We start from the raw sequence: 14,491 nt of genomic DNA on the forward strand, positions 1-14,491 counted from the left end.
TAGCCTTAAAGTCAGTAAAGAGAAATATTATTTAAACTTCGATTTATTCTACTGTACATAAGCAAATTATTCATCTAACACTACTATTCATAGTTTCCAACAAAGCAAATAGTAAATTTTTACTAAAGAGCCAGTGCTGCACTCTAAATTAATGTGAGGGTAACAAAATAAGTACACACACACTTAGCATATTAAATATTTAGCTGAGGTTACAACAGTAACTAAATAGCAAACTAAATAAAATAATATTCACTCCAGTTACTTGAATTTCAAATGCCTTCAACTTCAAAGTCAAAGAGGAAAAATAGTCATCAGTTCTCCCTTGTATTTGGAATTAGGAAACTGGTGATTGAGCCATGTCTGTCAATTCAAACACATATCAAATTCTAAACCTGCAAACAGCAGCATATCTGGCCATTAAACATTTTAAGAACAGGGGGCTCTGATAAATGCAGGGTTGAAAGGCAAATGCTTTTCCAGACAGGTACGAGACTCTCTTTTTCATTTTCTCTACCGTTTCCAGTGCTAGGAAGCCAAAGGAGAAGGTCTGCTACTTGCAGACAAGCACACTTGGGCTCAGAAGAGTTCCTACCTGTCAAATCTATTCTAAGAAGGGAAACTAGCCAGAAGCAGCATTTTTGCTCTCAAAATAGTCTGACAGGTGAGTATACAGCTGAACTAGGGGTACTCCCACACAAATTCTCATTTATCTCCCTATTACTTTTTGCTATTCACCAAAAAATCCAGTTGGCAACACTATTTCTTGCACCTTTTTTTTTTTTTTTTGCGGTACGCGAACCTCTCACTGTTGTGGCCTCTCCCGTTGCAGAGCACAGGCTCCGGACGCGCAGGCTCAGTGGCCACGGCTCAAGGGCCTAGCCGCTCCGTGGCATGTGGGATCTTCCCTGACCGGGGCACGAACCTGTGTCCCCTGCATCGGCAGGCGGACTCTCAACCGCTGCGCCACCAGGGAAGCCCTCTTGTACCTTTGAAGACCATTTTCTAAGAAGTGCATTTCTGAGATTATTCAGTAACAGCTAACATTTATTGAGCACTAGTTATGTGCAAGACACTGCACTAAGCACCTTTAATATGCACAATTTCATTTTACCTTCACAATGAGTTTTGAAGTAAGTACTATTATTATTCTCTAAATCTCAGGTTCAGAGAAGTGGCTAATGCAAGTCAGTGCTGAAAGCTGGATCTAAATCTAGCAGTGTGACTCCAGAGCCTTGATTTTTAGGTACTATACTATAATCAGGGCCAACTTATGCAGTAGGCACAGGGCCTAGGGTCCACAGTAATTTTAGGGGTTCATGAAAACGTTTTAATAGTTACTATTAACATACTCAACCTTATACCAAGTTATAAAATAGAATTTTAAATATCTTTTATGGGGAAGGGGCTCACAAAAGTCATATGTGGTCTTAGCTATACTACTCTCCAAAGGTACACTGGCTTTTATAGGATTTCTCTATCTTTCCCAATTTTCTCATTTCTCATATATTTGTTTTCCTATCAGGGTCCTTTTTACCTTGAATCCCTCTACATTTTACTTTTTTCAACCCATATAGTGTTTCTGGAAAAGCAAAAATGATTACCCAATGTTTTAATTCATCAATGAGGGCAAAGCACTATGCATGAATTCACTTATACTCATTCCCAGTTCCGTCCTATCTCCATGTCTGGGTTTGGAGGAAGAAAACCCTTTCATTTTATACACTGGTGCAAGTAAGTCATATTATCTAATGCAGAGCTTCTCAACTGACGCGGCTCAGTTACAAACAGGTTACAGGTCTTCCAAAAATCCTGAAAGCTATATATGGATATTTGGCATTCCCTCTTGTGACAGTTAATTTTATGCATCAACTTGACAGGGCCAAGGGGTGCCCAGACATTTGGTCAAACATTATTTTAGATATGTCTGTGAGGTTGTTGCTGGATGAGATTAATATTTGAATTAGTAGACTAAGTAAAACAGATTGTCTTCCTTAGTATGGATGGGCCTCATTCAATCAACTGAAGACAGTTTGCGGACTACAGATCTTAGGACTTAGTGATCATCCCCATAATTGCATGAGCCAATTCCTTATAATACATCAGTCAGTCTGTCTGTCTCTCCATGCATGCATGCATGCATGGTTCTACTTCTCTGGAGAACAATGATTAATACACCTCTATTTTGTAAATGACTACAGTAGAGTATAAAAAGATTGTGTATTGAAATTCTCATTCAGTTTTCCAAAGGAGTGTATAAGACCAGCACTGAGGATCCTAGACTGGTTCTGAGGCCACTCAAAGGCATATCCCCTTTAAAGTACCTTGATTTTAGGGTAATTTCTAAAATTCCTTCAACATATTTCTAGTTAGTTTTCCTTTCTCCCTTATAAACAGTAGTTGATTAATGTCAATAGTTTTAATATTGATAGAATTAGGTCTTGTTCTTAAGTGGAAGTTTAGAAGAAACATAAAATCCACTGGGCAATTTAATCTTCCATTTAAGAGGATACCTTATGCCTTACCACCATTAAATATTAAGTAAGATATCAAGTACAGTCTACAACTGTATACTTATCAATCCCCAGTTTCAAGCTATGTAAGAAGAGTAACCAATTGTAGTACTCACTATGCTCTAAAAAGATAGTTTGCCCCTTCTGCACAGTTTCTGGATAAATCTAAGAAAGTATTTCTATCTGTTTTGGAATTAAAGACAGAATTTCCAATTTTCTGAGGGAAAAATAACAAAAGGAATTGCTGTCCAAATACTTCAGGCAAGCAAAGAGCTACACGGCCAAAATCTCCATTTCTTTCTTTTTTAAATTGAGATATAATTGACATATTAGTTTCATACGTACAACATAAGGGTTCAATATATGTATATATTGCAAAATGGTCACCATAGTTACAAATTTTTCTTTTCTCGTATGAGAACTATTAAGAACTACTCTCTTAGCAACTTTCAAATACACAGTGCAGTATTATTAACAATAGTCACCATGCTGTACATTGTACCTCCAGGGACTTATTTATTTTATGACTGGAAGGCTGTACTTTTTGACCACTTAATTTCTTTATTTTGTTGCTTACTTATGTTTTCAGTCATAAGTTCAGGTGTTCACCCACATTAAGGAAAACCTGCACAAATCTTAGGCAGGCGATTAAATAAATGAAGGTGAAAATGTAGTTACACTCAGTTTGAGAATGCTGACTTTCTGGTGAACAAACCAATAACTTAATCTCAAAATAACATATGCCAAAGTATTAGTGATTCTCTTCTTTTTCCTTTTTGTGATACTCAATTTTTAAAGCTCTCAAGATAAATCTTCTAATAACATTTTCCCAGTAACATTATCAACTAGATGGCTAATAAAAGAAAATGACTCATAGCTTCCTTTTCTATAGCCAATTAATATAAGGAGATTACTTACCAATTACCTAAATTCTCAAATAACACCCAGAGCAATATTTTGAAAATTTTACAAAAGCTCAGAGTTTAATGCAGTGCTCATGACATTATCTCCTTTACCTTATACCAAAGAAAAGGCATCTTGGCTATTTCAATCAAGGTTCCTTTCTGGAACATTAACAGGTTAAAAAAACCCCCAAAACAAAAAACTGTTAAAACAATACATGTAATGGTCTTTTGGAAAAAGAACTGCTTTCAAAGTAAGGAGATTTTTGTTTTTTGTTACTGTCATTTTATTTTGTTTTAAATCTCAGCCCCAAAAGTGAAGAATAATTTTGACCTTTTTCCAATTTCTACAGTAGAGATACCACTAACTTGCTTTTCTCTACAATTTATAAGAATGTTAACAGGAGAATGAAATAAACTGAACTCTGCGTTCTCAGAAAAAAATATTCACTGAAGGGGAAGACTATTTCTCAATAAATGGTCATTATGGCTTTTACATCAAGGCCTGAACCCTCTGAGGCTTGCTGGACTCACCATCTGAGAATTGGCTTGACTGAAAACATTTTATAAGTTTCAAAGATTTCTTCTTGGTTGACTTTTCCCTAAGTAACCAATTACAGCAATAAAGTTACAATAATTGATTGTCTCTTGACCCAGGGAACATATATTTTATTAAAATGTTAATATATCCTTCTGGTAGGCTGAAAAAAGGAAAGTACTAAAAAAACAGGGACCTGGACAATGTCACATACATAGCAAAAAAGTCAAAGAAATTTGAAATGACAACTATACCATTTGTCTGACTTCACAAAGAATTGTTCCCCATGTTTGCTTAATTGAATTAACTGAGCTCTGAATTCTAAAAGACTCTCACAACATTCTGTCAAAACAATTTGCGGGCACTCTGTTCAAGACAGAATTGTTGTATCCAGGTAAGATTCAACAGGGATAAATCATTTTATGATTAAAAAATCTAACTTTTAGTGTCATTAATATGTGAGGATTTCTGTGCTGTCCCCAAAATGGTAGCAACTAGGAGAAACATTTTAAGAAAAATGTTAATAAATCTAATCCTCTCCTAGAGAACTAGAGTAATGTGCATTTCCAGCAGATTCTGGAAAAGGAAGAAACTACAGGTCACAACCCTCCTTTACAACGGAAGGATAAGAATGGAAGTCACTTTCCAGCTCAGTCACTTTCCATTTCCCCACCTCAATTTCCTTCCAAACTTCTCTTCTAGCCCCCTTCCAGCAGTTTCTCCTTTCCAACATGCATCTCCAAGTTCTGCTCATTTTGCATAGCCATTCAGCAAAAAGAAAAGCCTGAGGACTGAACCAGACAAATCTCAGGAAGTCAAAGCATCTTGACACAATCCATATAGTTTTTGTTTTATTTTTACAAAATAGAATCATACTACAAGATTCTTATTTTTCAATAGATTTTTCACTCGTTTTAACGTTTACTGTCATTTTATCTTCACAAAAGTCCTTTGCAACAGATATTACCTCCTTTTTACAGACAACTGAGGTCAGAAGTAACTTGTCCAAAATCATAACGCTTATGACTCTGAGTCAATATTCAAACTCAGATCTGTAAGATTCCATAAAGCCCTTGTACTTTATTTCCTCCTATATCCAGTTATCAGATTACACATAAATAACTTCAATCATATGATGCAAAAAATTCCTTTTTGAAGTGGTCATACTTTAAAAAATACATTATATGATGATGTTAAAAGTTCTAAGGCTATAAATTAATGATTATCCTAGTGTCACCCTATACTCTAATAAGATGAAACTAAACAGGGAAAGGATTAGCTCAAAAACCAACAGTCTTCACTTTGCATTATATAATTCATTCCTTGTTTAAAATTGTAAACTTCTGCCTCAATAATGAATTACTCAACAGGAATAATACACATTAGCCAAACCATGTAATAACTGAATTAGCAAATTAAGCTATTCAGACACTCAATGTCAAATGAAAAGTGATTAGCTGTGCACTCCAACTGGTGGTACCACAATTTCTACAATATCTTAATGTATCAGCAATATCAAAGCAATTATGTATAACCATTTTAATTAACAGACTCTGGAAATATTTCCAATTGAAAATGGTTTGCTTAGCAAAAGATAATTGGAGAAGCAAAGTTTATAGATTCTGATTTTATTCTCAGTATTTTTAAAATAGGCCTGTGGACCAAGTGTTACATATATCAATAAAAAGCAGTTATATTCAAGGGAGTGCTTTCTTCCATACCCCTGGTTAAATTTAGCACAGGGTACAACTCAGGACTGGGGAACAATCTGGATATCAAACTGCACCTCTAGGGGCTACTTTAGGTCAAAATAATCTTAATGAATCTTCTCTGAAAGAATCTGGACCAGAAAAGGATAAAAGTACAGGGGCTAAGGGGTAAAAATATTCCTGACAATCCTACTTCCTAAGAGTAAACATAAATATACATTTGCAAGAAATTATAAGCAAATAAATAGTCACAGTATGGCTAAGTCAACTATGGCTGTTGCATGTTCTAGCTCTAACCCTTAATCCATCTGACACCCTCACCTCAGGCCTTTCATTAGCTGTTAAATTATGAGGCTCATATCCACTTTTTTCAAATTCTTTTTCTATCCTTCCAGTCCCTATAGCCTTCAGCACAGATTGAGGTTTCAAACTCTGCTTGCTCTTTTTTGTAATCAAAACTAGGTCTTTGACAGACAAAATTAAGAGACATTATTTTCTGAAGCTTAAAAAAAATCTTTGAAATCTCAGTTTAACCTTCTTTTAAAATCACTATAAAGGTAAAAACTGAAGGATTTGCTGGAATAGTTCACTAACTGATTAATGAATTTTTACATAAGTGGTATTTATATTTATCAAAAAACCAAGTTGATGATTATGATTATTTAATATTTCTGTAAATATTAAAGAAACCTACTGAGATAAAGAAAAATCTTGCCAAGCATTATTATAAGAATGTCTCTTTAACGTTAACCAAATGATTGTGAAACATGTAACTAATCTACCAAATCTGGCAAGCATTGTGTACCATAAAGAGACGCCTTTAACAGGTACCCAATTAAAAAATACTTTTTGAAAAGCTGAATTAGAAACCTCCATAGCAATTAATATGTCATACAAAATAGAGAAAATGAGTAAATACCTGAGCTGAAGTGGCTGTTTCCTGTAAATGACCACCAGCAACTGCTCCTTTGGAAGCTGCTAAAGGGACACTGTGCGTTTTGGGGGTTCCTGGAGTATCAATCTTCTCATCTGTCCTATGTGACTGCCAGGCTTCCTTTCGATGATGAGATTCAGTAGCCTGCTGGTCTCCAAAAGCAGCCCAAGAGCAGCTATCTTTCTGTCCATCCTCAAAAGCATTCCAGTCTACAACCTGGCTAGGACCAGCTGAACTGAAGTCCGCAAAATCATCAGAGTCCTGAAAATCACTGCAGTCATCTTGAATATTTGGCACAGAATCAAAATCTCCAAACTCACCTTCTTGCCCAATTTTCAGTTCTGAAACAGGTTCAGTGCCTGTCCCAGTAGATTTTCTTGCCAAACTGCATCCCTCTGATAAACTATCAGAAGTTTGTTTTAGAACTGACTCAGTAAATATAATTTCCTCTGGGCAAGAGACAGCATTTGATTCCCCAAATTCTCCAAAGTCATCACCTGGTTCACTAAAATGTGGAAAGTGCTCTGAGGACTCTTCAAAAGTGACGTCACTCATTGAATCTTGTGTACCAGTAACAAAAGGTGGAGTCGTGCCACTGGCTGTGCCAAAGTCACCAAAATCATCCTCATTGGTATCGTTGCAAGTCACAAAGTCATTACTACTATCATCGTTTTTTACACTCATAGAATCATCCAAAACATTTTCTTCTGTAGGATCAATGCTGAGGCTTCGGGAATCAGTACACTTTCTACTTTCTTCTTTGGAAGAACCAACTTCATCATCAGCATCGTAAGTTTTAGTAGAATCCATGCATAGGTCAGCACGTTTAGAAGTAAATAAATCAAGTTTTTCCTCAGTTTTACATTGTTCTCTCCTACTGGCTTCTGAATTTTCAGCTGAGTCTACCAAACTCCAAGCCTTTGATTGAACACTTGAATTTAAAAATTCATCCTGTTGCAATGTTGGAAGGCTTTGTTTTTCACTGGTGAAAGCTCCATTACTCACCATGCTTATTTCTGAAACACAAACCTGATCCTCTCCAGCACTGTCTCCTTTATCGCCAATGCTTCTATCCAAGGACACTTCTTTTACAGAATTCAGTTCATTGACTCTATTAATTTTATTGTTTTCCTGAATGGTAAGTGCTTCTCTATCATTTAAAACTGCACACCCTATTTCTTCTAGTTGTATCCTTTCTTTTTTGGAAAATGTGGCAAAATCTGCAAATTCCTCCGCAGGACTAGGTGCAGAGTCTAAATTATACTCAGTACTGTGAGTGCTAAGAGGCTTTCGTCCTTTTGAATCAGCTACAGTGTCCAGATCATCTGTTCCCTGAGGATTTACAGTTTCCAATACTGCAAACCCATTTGTTAGAATCTCCAGACAAGGAGGCTTTTCACCATTGCAGCTCTCTAACTGCTTGTTTTGATGAACAACATTCATATCAGTTCTAAAATCTCCTGGGGAGAAACTTTCAGGTGTTCCAACATTCTGTCTCTGCTCCACTACTTTATTTAAATCTCTTGGATTTTCTATGCGATCAATGGAAGTATCTAAAGTTTTAGGTGAAATTATTTCTTTGCTGGTGGTAGAAAGTAAAATATCAGACTGTCCTTTCACAGAAGAAGAAAGTTCAGCAGTGATGTCCTTATCATTACCATTTTTGATGGACTTAAAGCTTGTAAGGCTATCTACATTTTCTGAGAAATCATGAATTGGCATAAAATGGTTTGAAGGTACAAACTCTTCCTTGGGATGAGTATAATCTGGTGTATCAAAATCAACAAACCCTACACCAGAAGGGCTAACTTCGGAAAACCCACCAAATTCCCCAAATTCATCATCATCCTCATCCTCAGCTCCATTGTCTAGTGGTGGTGGGGATGAAGAGTACATTCGAATGATGTCTGGCTCCATTGTTCAATTGCTTTCAAATAATTAATTTACACCTGAAAAAAAAAAGATTTTTTTTTTTAGGGAACTGATTACATAGAACAAAGTCTTTCAAAATTCTCTCAAAGAAACTTCAAAACTATGCAAATTTACAGTGCTCTGTTTTTTATCTTTTAAACTATTTTTATCTCAGGTGGGATTACACAGCTATAATATAATGGCAAAAAAAAAAAAAAGAAGAAAAACACTCTCTTCTAGTGTATGTTTCCACGGGCATTGGTAGTACATTACTGAATCTGGGGATTCCAGAAAATTTCAAATAAATACTTACAAAAGTATATGTACAAAAGTCTCTCTTGGGGCACTTGCTTGTTCCCTTAAGCTCTCTTTCCAGTTCATTGGGGACTCAGGGCTTGCCTTATGGATTTGTATGAGTTCTTTATAAATAAAAGACATGAAAATTTTATCTTTAATAATGGCTACGAATATTGATATTTTCCTCACTTTACTTTTCAATGTTTATTTCTGACCCAAGTTAATTTTTTTTCTTTTAATAGACTTTATTTTTTTAAATAAGTTTTAGGTTCACAGCAAAATTGAGCAGAAGGTACAGAGATTTCTCATATATCTCCTACCCCCATTCATGCATAGCCTCCTCTATTATGAACATCGTCCACCAGTGGTATATTTGTTACAATTGATGAACCTACATTGACACATCATTATTACCCAAAGTCCATAGTTCATATTAGGGTTCACTGTTGGTGCTGTACATTCTATGGATTTGGACAAATGCATAAAGACGTGTCCACCATTACAGTATCACACAAAATAATTTTACTGCCCTAAAAATCCTGTGTTCTACCTATTCTATTCATCCCTCCCTCTCCCCTGCCCTGGCAACCACTGGTCTTCTTACTGTCTCCATAGTTTTACTTTTTCCAGAATGTTGTATAATTGGAATCACAGAATATGTAGCCTGTACACACTGTATGATTGGCTTCTTTCACTGAGCACTATGTATTTAAGGTTCTTCCTCCATATCTTTTCATGGCTCAATAGCTCTTTTTTCTTTTTTTGTACTGAATAATGTTCCACTGTCTGGATGTACCATAGTTTATTTAATTTTTTATAACTTTCAATTTTGAAATTGCTTAGGACTCATAAGAAGTTGCAAAAATAGTACAGAGAGTTCTCATGTATACTCCCACCCAGTTTCCCTCAATAAGAATACGGTAAACAACAACAGTACATGATCAAACCCTGAAACTGACATCAGTACAACCTATTAACTCAGCCACAGACCTTGTTTAGATTTCACCACTTTTTTTCTTTGTGTGTGTGTCTGTATAGCTTTATGAAATTGATCATATGTGCAGATTAGATTTCAGTAACTTGTCACTACAATTGGGGATTAGAACTGTTGCAAAAATAGTTCAATAATACTCATCAATATAAAGAAAGTCCCTTGTGTTATCCCTTAACAGTCATGCCCTTCCCTAAACCCTAACTGCTGGCAACCACTGATCTATTCTCCACCGTTATAATTTTGCTATGTCAAGAGTGTTATCTAAATGGAATCATATAATACGTAATCTGTTGAAGTTGGCTTTTTCACTCAGCTTAATGCCCTCAAGATCCATCCATGTTGTTGCATGTGTCCACAGTTCATTCTTTTTTATTGCTAAGTAGTGTTCCATTATATAGATGTTGGATGTTATAGATGTTACCACAGTTTGTTTCTCCATTTACTCCATTCAAGTCATTTGGGTTATTTTCTGTATTTTACAATTACAAATAAAGCTGCTATGTACATTTGTGTACAGATTAACCTGTGAACATGAGCTCTCATTTCTTTAAGATGAATACCCAAGAGTGCAAATGCTGGGTCACATGGTAAGTGTGTGGTTAACTTTATAAGCCAAACTGTTTTCCCAAGTTAATTTTTAAGGGGTCAAATTGGTTAATTTTCCATTAGTAATTTTCTTCATTATTTTGCTATCATATAAGCTTAAAACTGAATAAATATTCACTTATTTTCTTCTACTTAGAGGGTTTTTTTACATTTAATTTTTAATACATCTACAATTTATTTTGGCATATGGTCTAAAGCAAGGGTCTAAGTGAATTTTTTTCTGACTAGCAATTATCATAATCCCATTTATTGAATAATGCTTCCCATGCCCACCAGTTTGATACCTTCTTTTTCTATATATTTAATTCTTAAATGAAATCTATGTCTGGGTTATTTTGGTCCTCTCTATTAAACAGTCAAAAGTGTCACAAGACAAACTTAACATTAAAAGCAAAGGGTAGATTAACATCAAAGTCCTAGAACAAAAACAGCCCATAGACAATGAATTGATACTTACTGCAATTCAGTTGTCCTTAGACACATAAGGAAAACGTTTACTACAAAATTCAACCAGTTTTGCAAGCTAACAACAACAAAACTTTCTTCCGACTCTCAGGATAAAATTTCATAAGATCTTCCAGTTTTACAGAGAAGGTACCTTAGAAACCACATAATTTAATTCAGAGATGAGGAAAATGAGGCCTACTGGTCAGCAACTTTACCAACAGTCAATACAGCTGGTTAATAGAGAATGGCTTCAGAATTTAGAAAAGATCTTTAGGTCAATGACTGGTCAGCTGCTGAGAGAAATAAGTGAGTCAAGAGAAAAAAAACATTCCATTGTAACATATCTACTTTAAATTGTTTACCTATGAAATCAGCATTATAAAGAAGGAAATAACTGCTTTAGTGCTAAGACACCTTCTTTTCTGCTGATTTAAAGAGGAAAAAAAAAAACAGTAAAAGATACACATAAACCCTATTTTCTTCCCTTGTCTAGAGCACGAAATACCCCTTTTAATGCTGGCTGTACAGGGTCATTTGACCTCTGACAGTTTCCCTTTAATGATGAAGTTCCTAGTATTTAAAAATACTCTCCAATTGTTAATGAAAGTGTGGAGAAAGGGACACTTGTACACACATACTACTGGTGGGTGCATACATTGTTACAAGGCTTCCAGAAGGCAATCTGGCTATACTAAAAAATAAAAAGTTTTTAAAGTAAAACAAAATGCTCCAAAGGGATTACTTAAGCAAATTATGCTACATAGGATACTATGTACTCATTAATATCATAATTCCTTTTTTTTAATTTAAAAGCATTCATAATGATGGGAACATGTCAAAAGGACACAAAAACCAGCTTGAAGGGGTTACTGCTGTTTAAATCAGGGACAAATTGAGCATCAAAATAAAGATGATGATAGATTATAATTCACTAAATAAAATAATAAACTATCAGTCCTCATGGATATAAACATATAAGTGAAATAAACTGAAAATTAGATGAGGAACAAGTTACTGCATAGTTTCAAAATATCCCTACAACATACTTAATTACAAAGGGAACAAGTGTTAACTTTACTGTGGTGAAGCCTGACACTTAAGTGATCAAAGTAAACATCACTAGTAATGGGAATATCGAAATCATGCATCACCTGACAAGATGCAATGAGGACACAGACTCACTTCTGGAATATTGCTGCCAAAAATACATAGCCTGAATAAATTCATGAGGAAACTTCAGACAAATTCAAATTGAGAGAGAGTCTACAAAACAACTGGCCTATAATCTTCAAAAGTATTGATCAATGTCATGAAAGTTATGAAGAAATTGGAAAACTGTTCCAGACTGAAGATGACTAGAGAAATGACAAGTAAATATAACACTTGTTTCTCAACTGGCTCCCTTTTTTATAAAGGTCATTATTGGGATGACCGTGAAACTTGAAGAGCCCAAGAATTAGACAGCAGCAATACATTGATGCTAATTTCATGATTTTGATGGTAGTATTGTGGTTATATAAGAGAATGTCCTTGGTATACACTAAAATATTTGAAAGAGATGGGGCATCAGGTTGGCAACAGTCTCAAATTGTTCTGGAAAAAAATCTTATTTGTACTGAAACTGCAACTTATTTATAAGTTTGTGATCACTGCAAAATGAAAAAGATTAAAAGCATTCCAGGAGATTTATGTTTGCATTTAAAATATGCCTACTTTATAAAAAATGTGTTACTTATACAATAATAATGCTTTATTAAAAATTGTGGCAAGATAAGCATAACAAAATTTACCATTTTAACCATATAAGTGGAATCATACAGTATTTGTCCTTTTGTGACTGGCTTGTTTCACTTAGCATAATATCCTTAAGGTTCATACACGTTGTAGCATGAGTCAGAATTTCATCCTTTTTAAGGCTGAATATTATTCCATGGTATGTACATACTAACATCTGTCGACAGACGGATAGGTCGCTTCCACCTTTTGGCTATTGTGAATAACGCTGCCATGAATGTGAGTGTACAACATACCTTATTTTTAAAACTTTTTAGTTTGAAATAATAATAGATGAACAGAGTTGCAAAAATAGTAAAGTCTGTACACCCTTCACCCAGTTCCTCCTAATGGTGACATCTCAAATAGCTCTAGTACAATAGCAAAACTGGAAATGTTGGTATTACTATCAACTAGACTACAGACCTTACTCAGTTTTCACCATTTAAAAAAACCCAAAACACTTGCATTCATCTGTGTTTGTGTATAGTTCAATTTTATCCCACGTATAGACCTATGAAACTACCACTATCAAGAAACAGAACTGCCCCAACTCCCCTACCTCATTCCTGTCCCTGGGCAACCACTAATCTGTTCTCCATATCCATAGTTTTATCATTTCAAGAATGTTATGTAAATGGAATCATACAGCATGTACCCTTTTGAGGTTGACTTTTTTCACTCAATACAATGCCCTTAAGGTCCAATGTATGGTTATTACGTGCATCGGTAGGCCAATTATTTTTATTGTTGAGTAGTATTCCACTGTACAGATATACCAGTTTGTTCAACCACTGACCAACAGAAGGACATATGGGTTATTTCCTATACTTTCCTATTATAAATAGTATATATACTACATTAATAATATATACACTAATAGTATATTTAAATAGTATTTATAATAAAGATGCTAAGAGCATTTACGTACAGGTTTTTGTGTGAACATAAGTTCTTATTTCTCTGGGATAAATGCCCAAGAGTATAATCACTGGGTCCTAAGTTAGTGCATGTTTAGTTCTGTAAAAACTGCCAAACTATTTTCTAGAGTGCTGTATCATTTTATATTCTCATAATACTATATTTTAAAGAACCATCTGTGATGTTTAAGTAGAATCTGTTCATGGTTAATCTATTGCTTTTTCTAAAACTTTTTATTGTTTGAAAAATAAAATATTTTATTATTTCAAGGCTTATTTCAAACTCAGATGTTAAGGCAAATATAAAGATCTGAAATCGGGAACTTTGTAACCAATCCAACAACACAAAGTAGTTTTTCTTCCTGTCACACCCTGGCAAGGTACTCTCTTTCTCCTAGGTGCAACAGGCTCTATCAGCCCCCCACATTATGAACATTTCCACATTCCTCAAACCTGTGTCACCTATCGATGGGAAGAACATGGGCTGCACATTCCCCTTCAGCAGGTCTTGCTCTGGCCCAACTCACCCTTCAGAAACCTAAGAGAGTGCCACTGCTCACGAGTTTCAGCCAAGAATGCCAACCAGCCAGTGTGAAGGAGGCCTGAAATTTTTCAGAAAATTCTTCTGTGCCCAGGGCAATTCAGTAAAATTTGTTAACTGAAGTATATTTGTTCATTGTTAACTGAAGTATTATTTGTATAATGAATTTACATATTAAGTCTGACTTAGACAAATCTAACTTTTTTTTTTAACCACAGGAAAATATGGATTTTAAAGTAGCTATTTCTACTTAACAGAGAAAAGAAAAAAAGATAGATGAGCTACTTTAATACAGTGTCTGGCACACAACCACCTCAATAAATGTTTCTTCATCCTTAATGAACTACTTACACCACACACAAGGAGTCCTAATCAATCATCCAGTTTCTTTACAACCTGAACAAGCACT

The 14,491-nt window shown here is 35.0% G+C and overlaps 1 protein-coding gene across 4 annotated transcripts in view; it reads right to left on the bottom strand.

The window, feature by feature from the left end:
* AFTPH (aftiphilin) overlaps positions 1 to 14,491 on the bottom strand; it is a 64,294-nt gene that overhangs the window by 28,570 nt on the left and 21,233 nt on the right. For 3 of the 4 annotated variants that reach the window (XR_013830989.1, XM_079940506.1, XM_079940508.1), the window contains exon 2: positions 6,579 to 8,542. Coding sequence is in view for 3 of the 4 variants with exons in the window: in XM_079940506.1 (XP_079796632.1) it covers positions 6,579 to 8,510 (1,932 nt within the window). In the remaining variant the exon portion in view is untranslated. Of the gene's footprint in view, positions 1 to 6,578; positions 8,543 to 8,817; positions 8,924 to 14,491 lie in introns of all 4 variants that reach the window. The other variant, XM_079940507.1, reaches the window with a different exon arrangement.

This window comes from Stenella coeruleoalba (genome assembly GCF_951394435.1).
Source record: "Stenella coeruleoalba genome assembly, chromosome: 13".
In the NCBI taxonomy this organism is placed as follows: domain Eukaryota; kingdom Metazoa; phylum Chordata; class Mammalia; order Artiodactyla; family Delphinidae; genus Stenella; species Stenella coeruleoalba.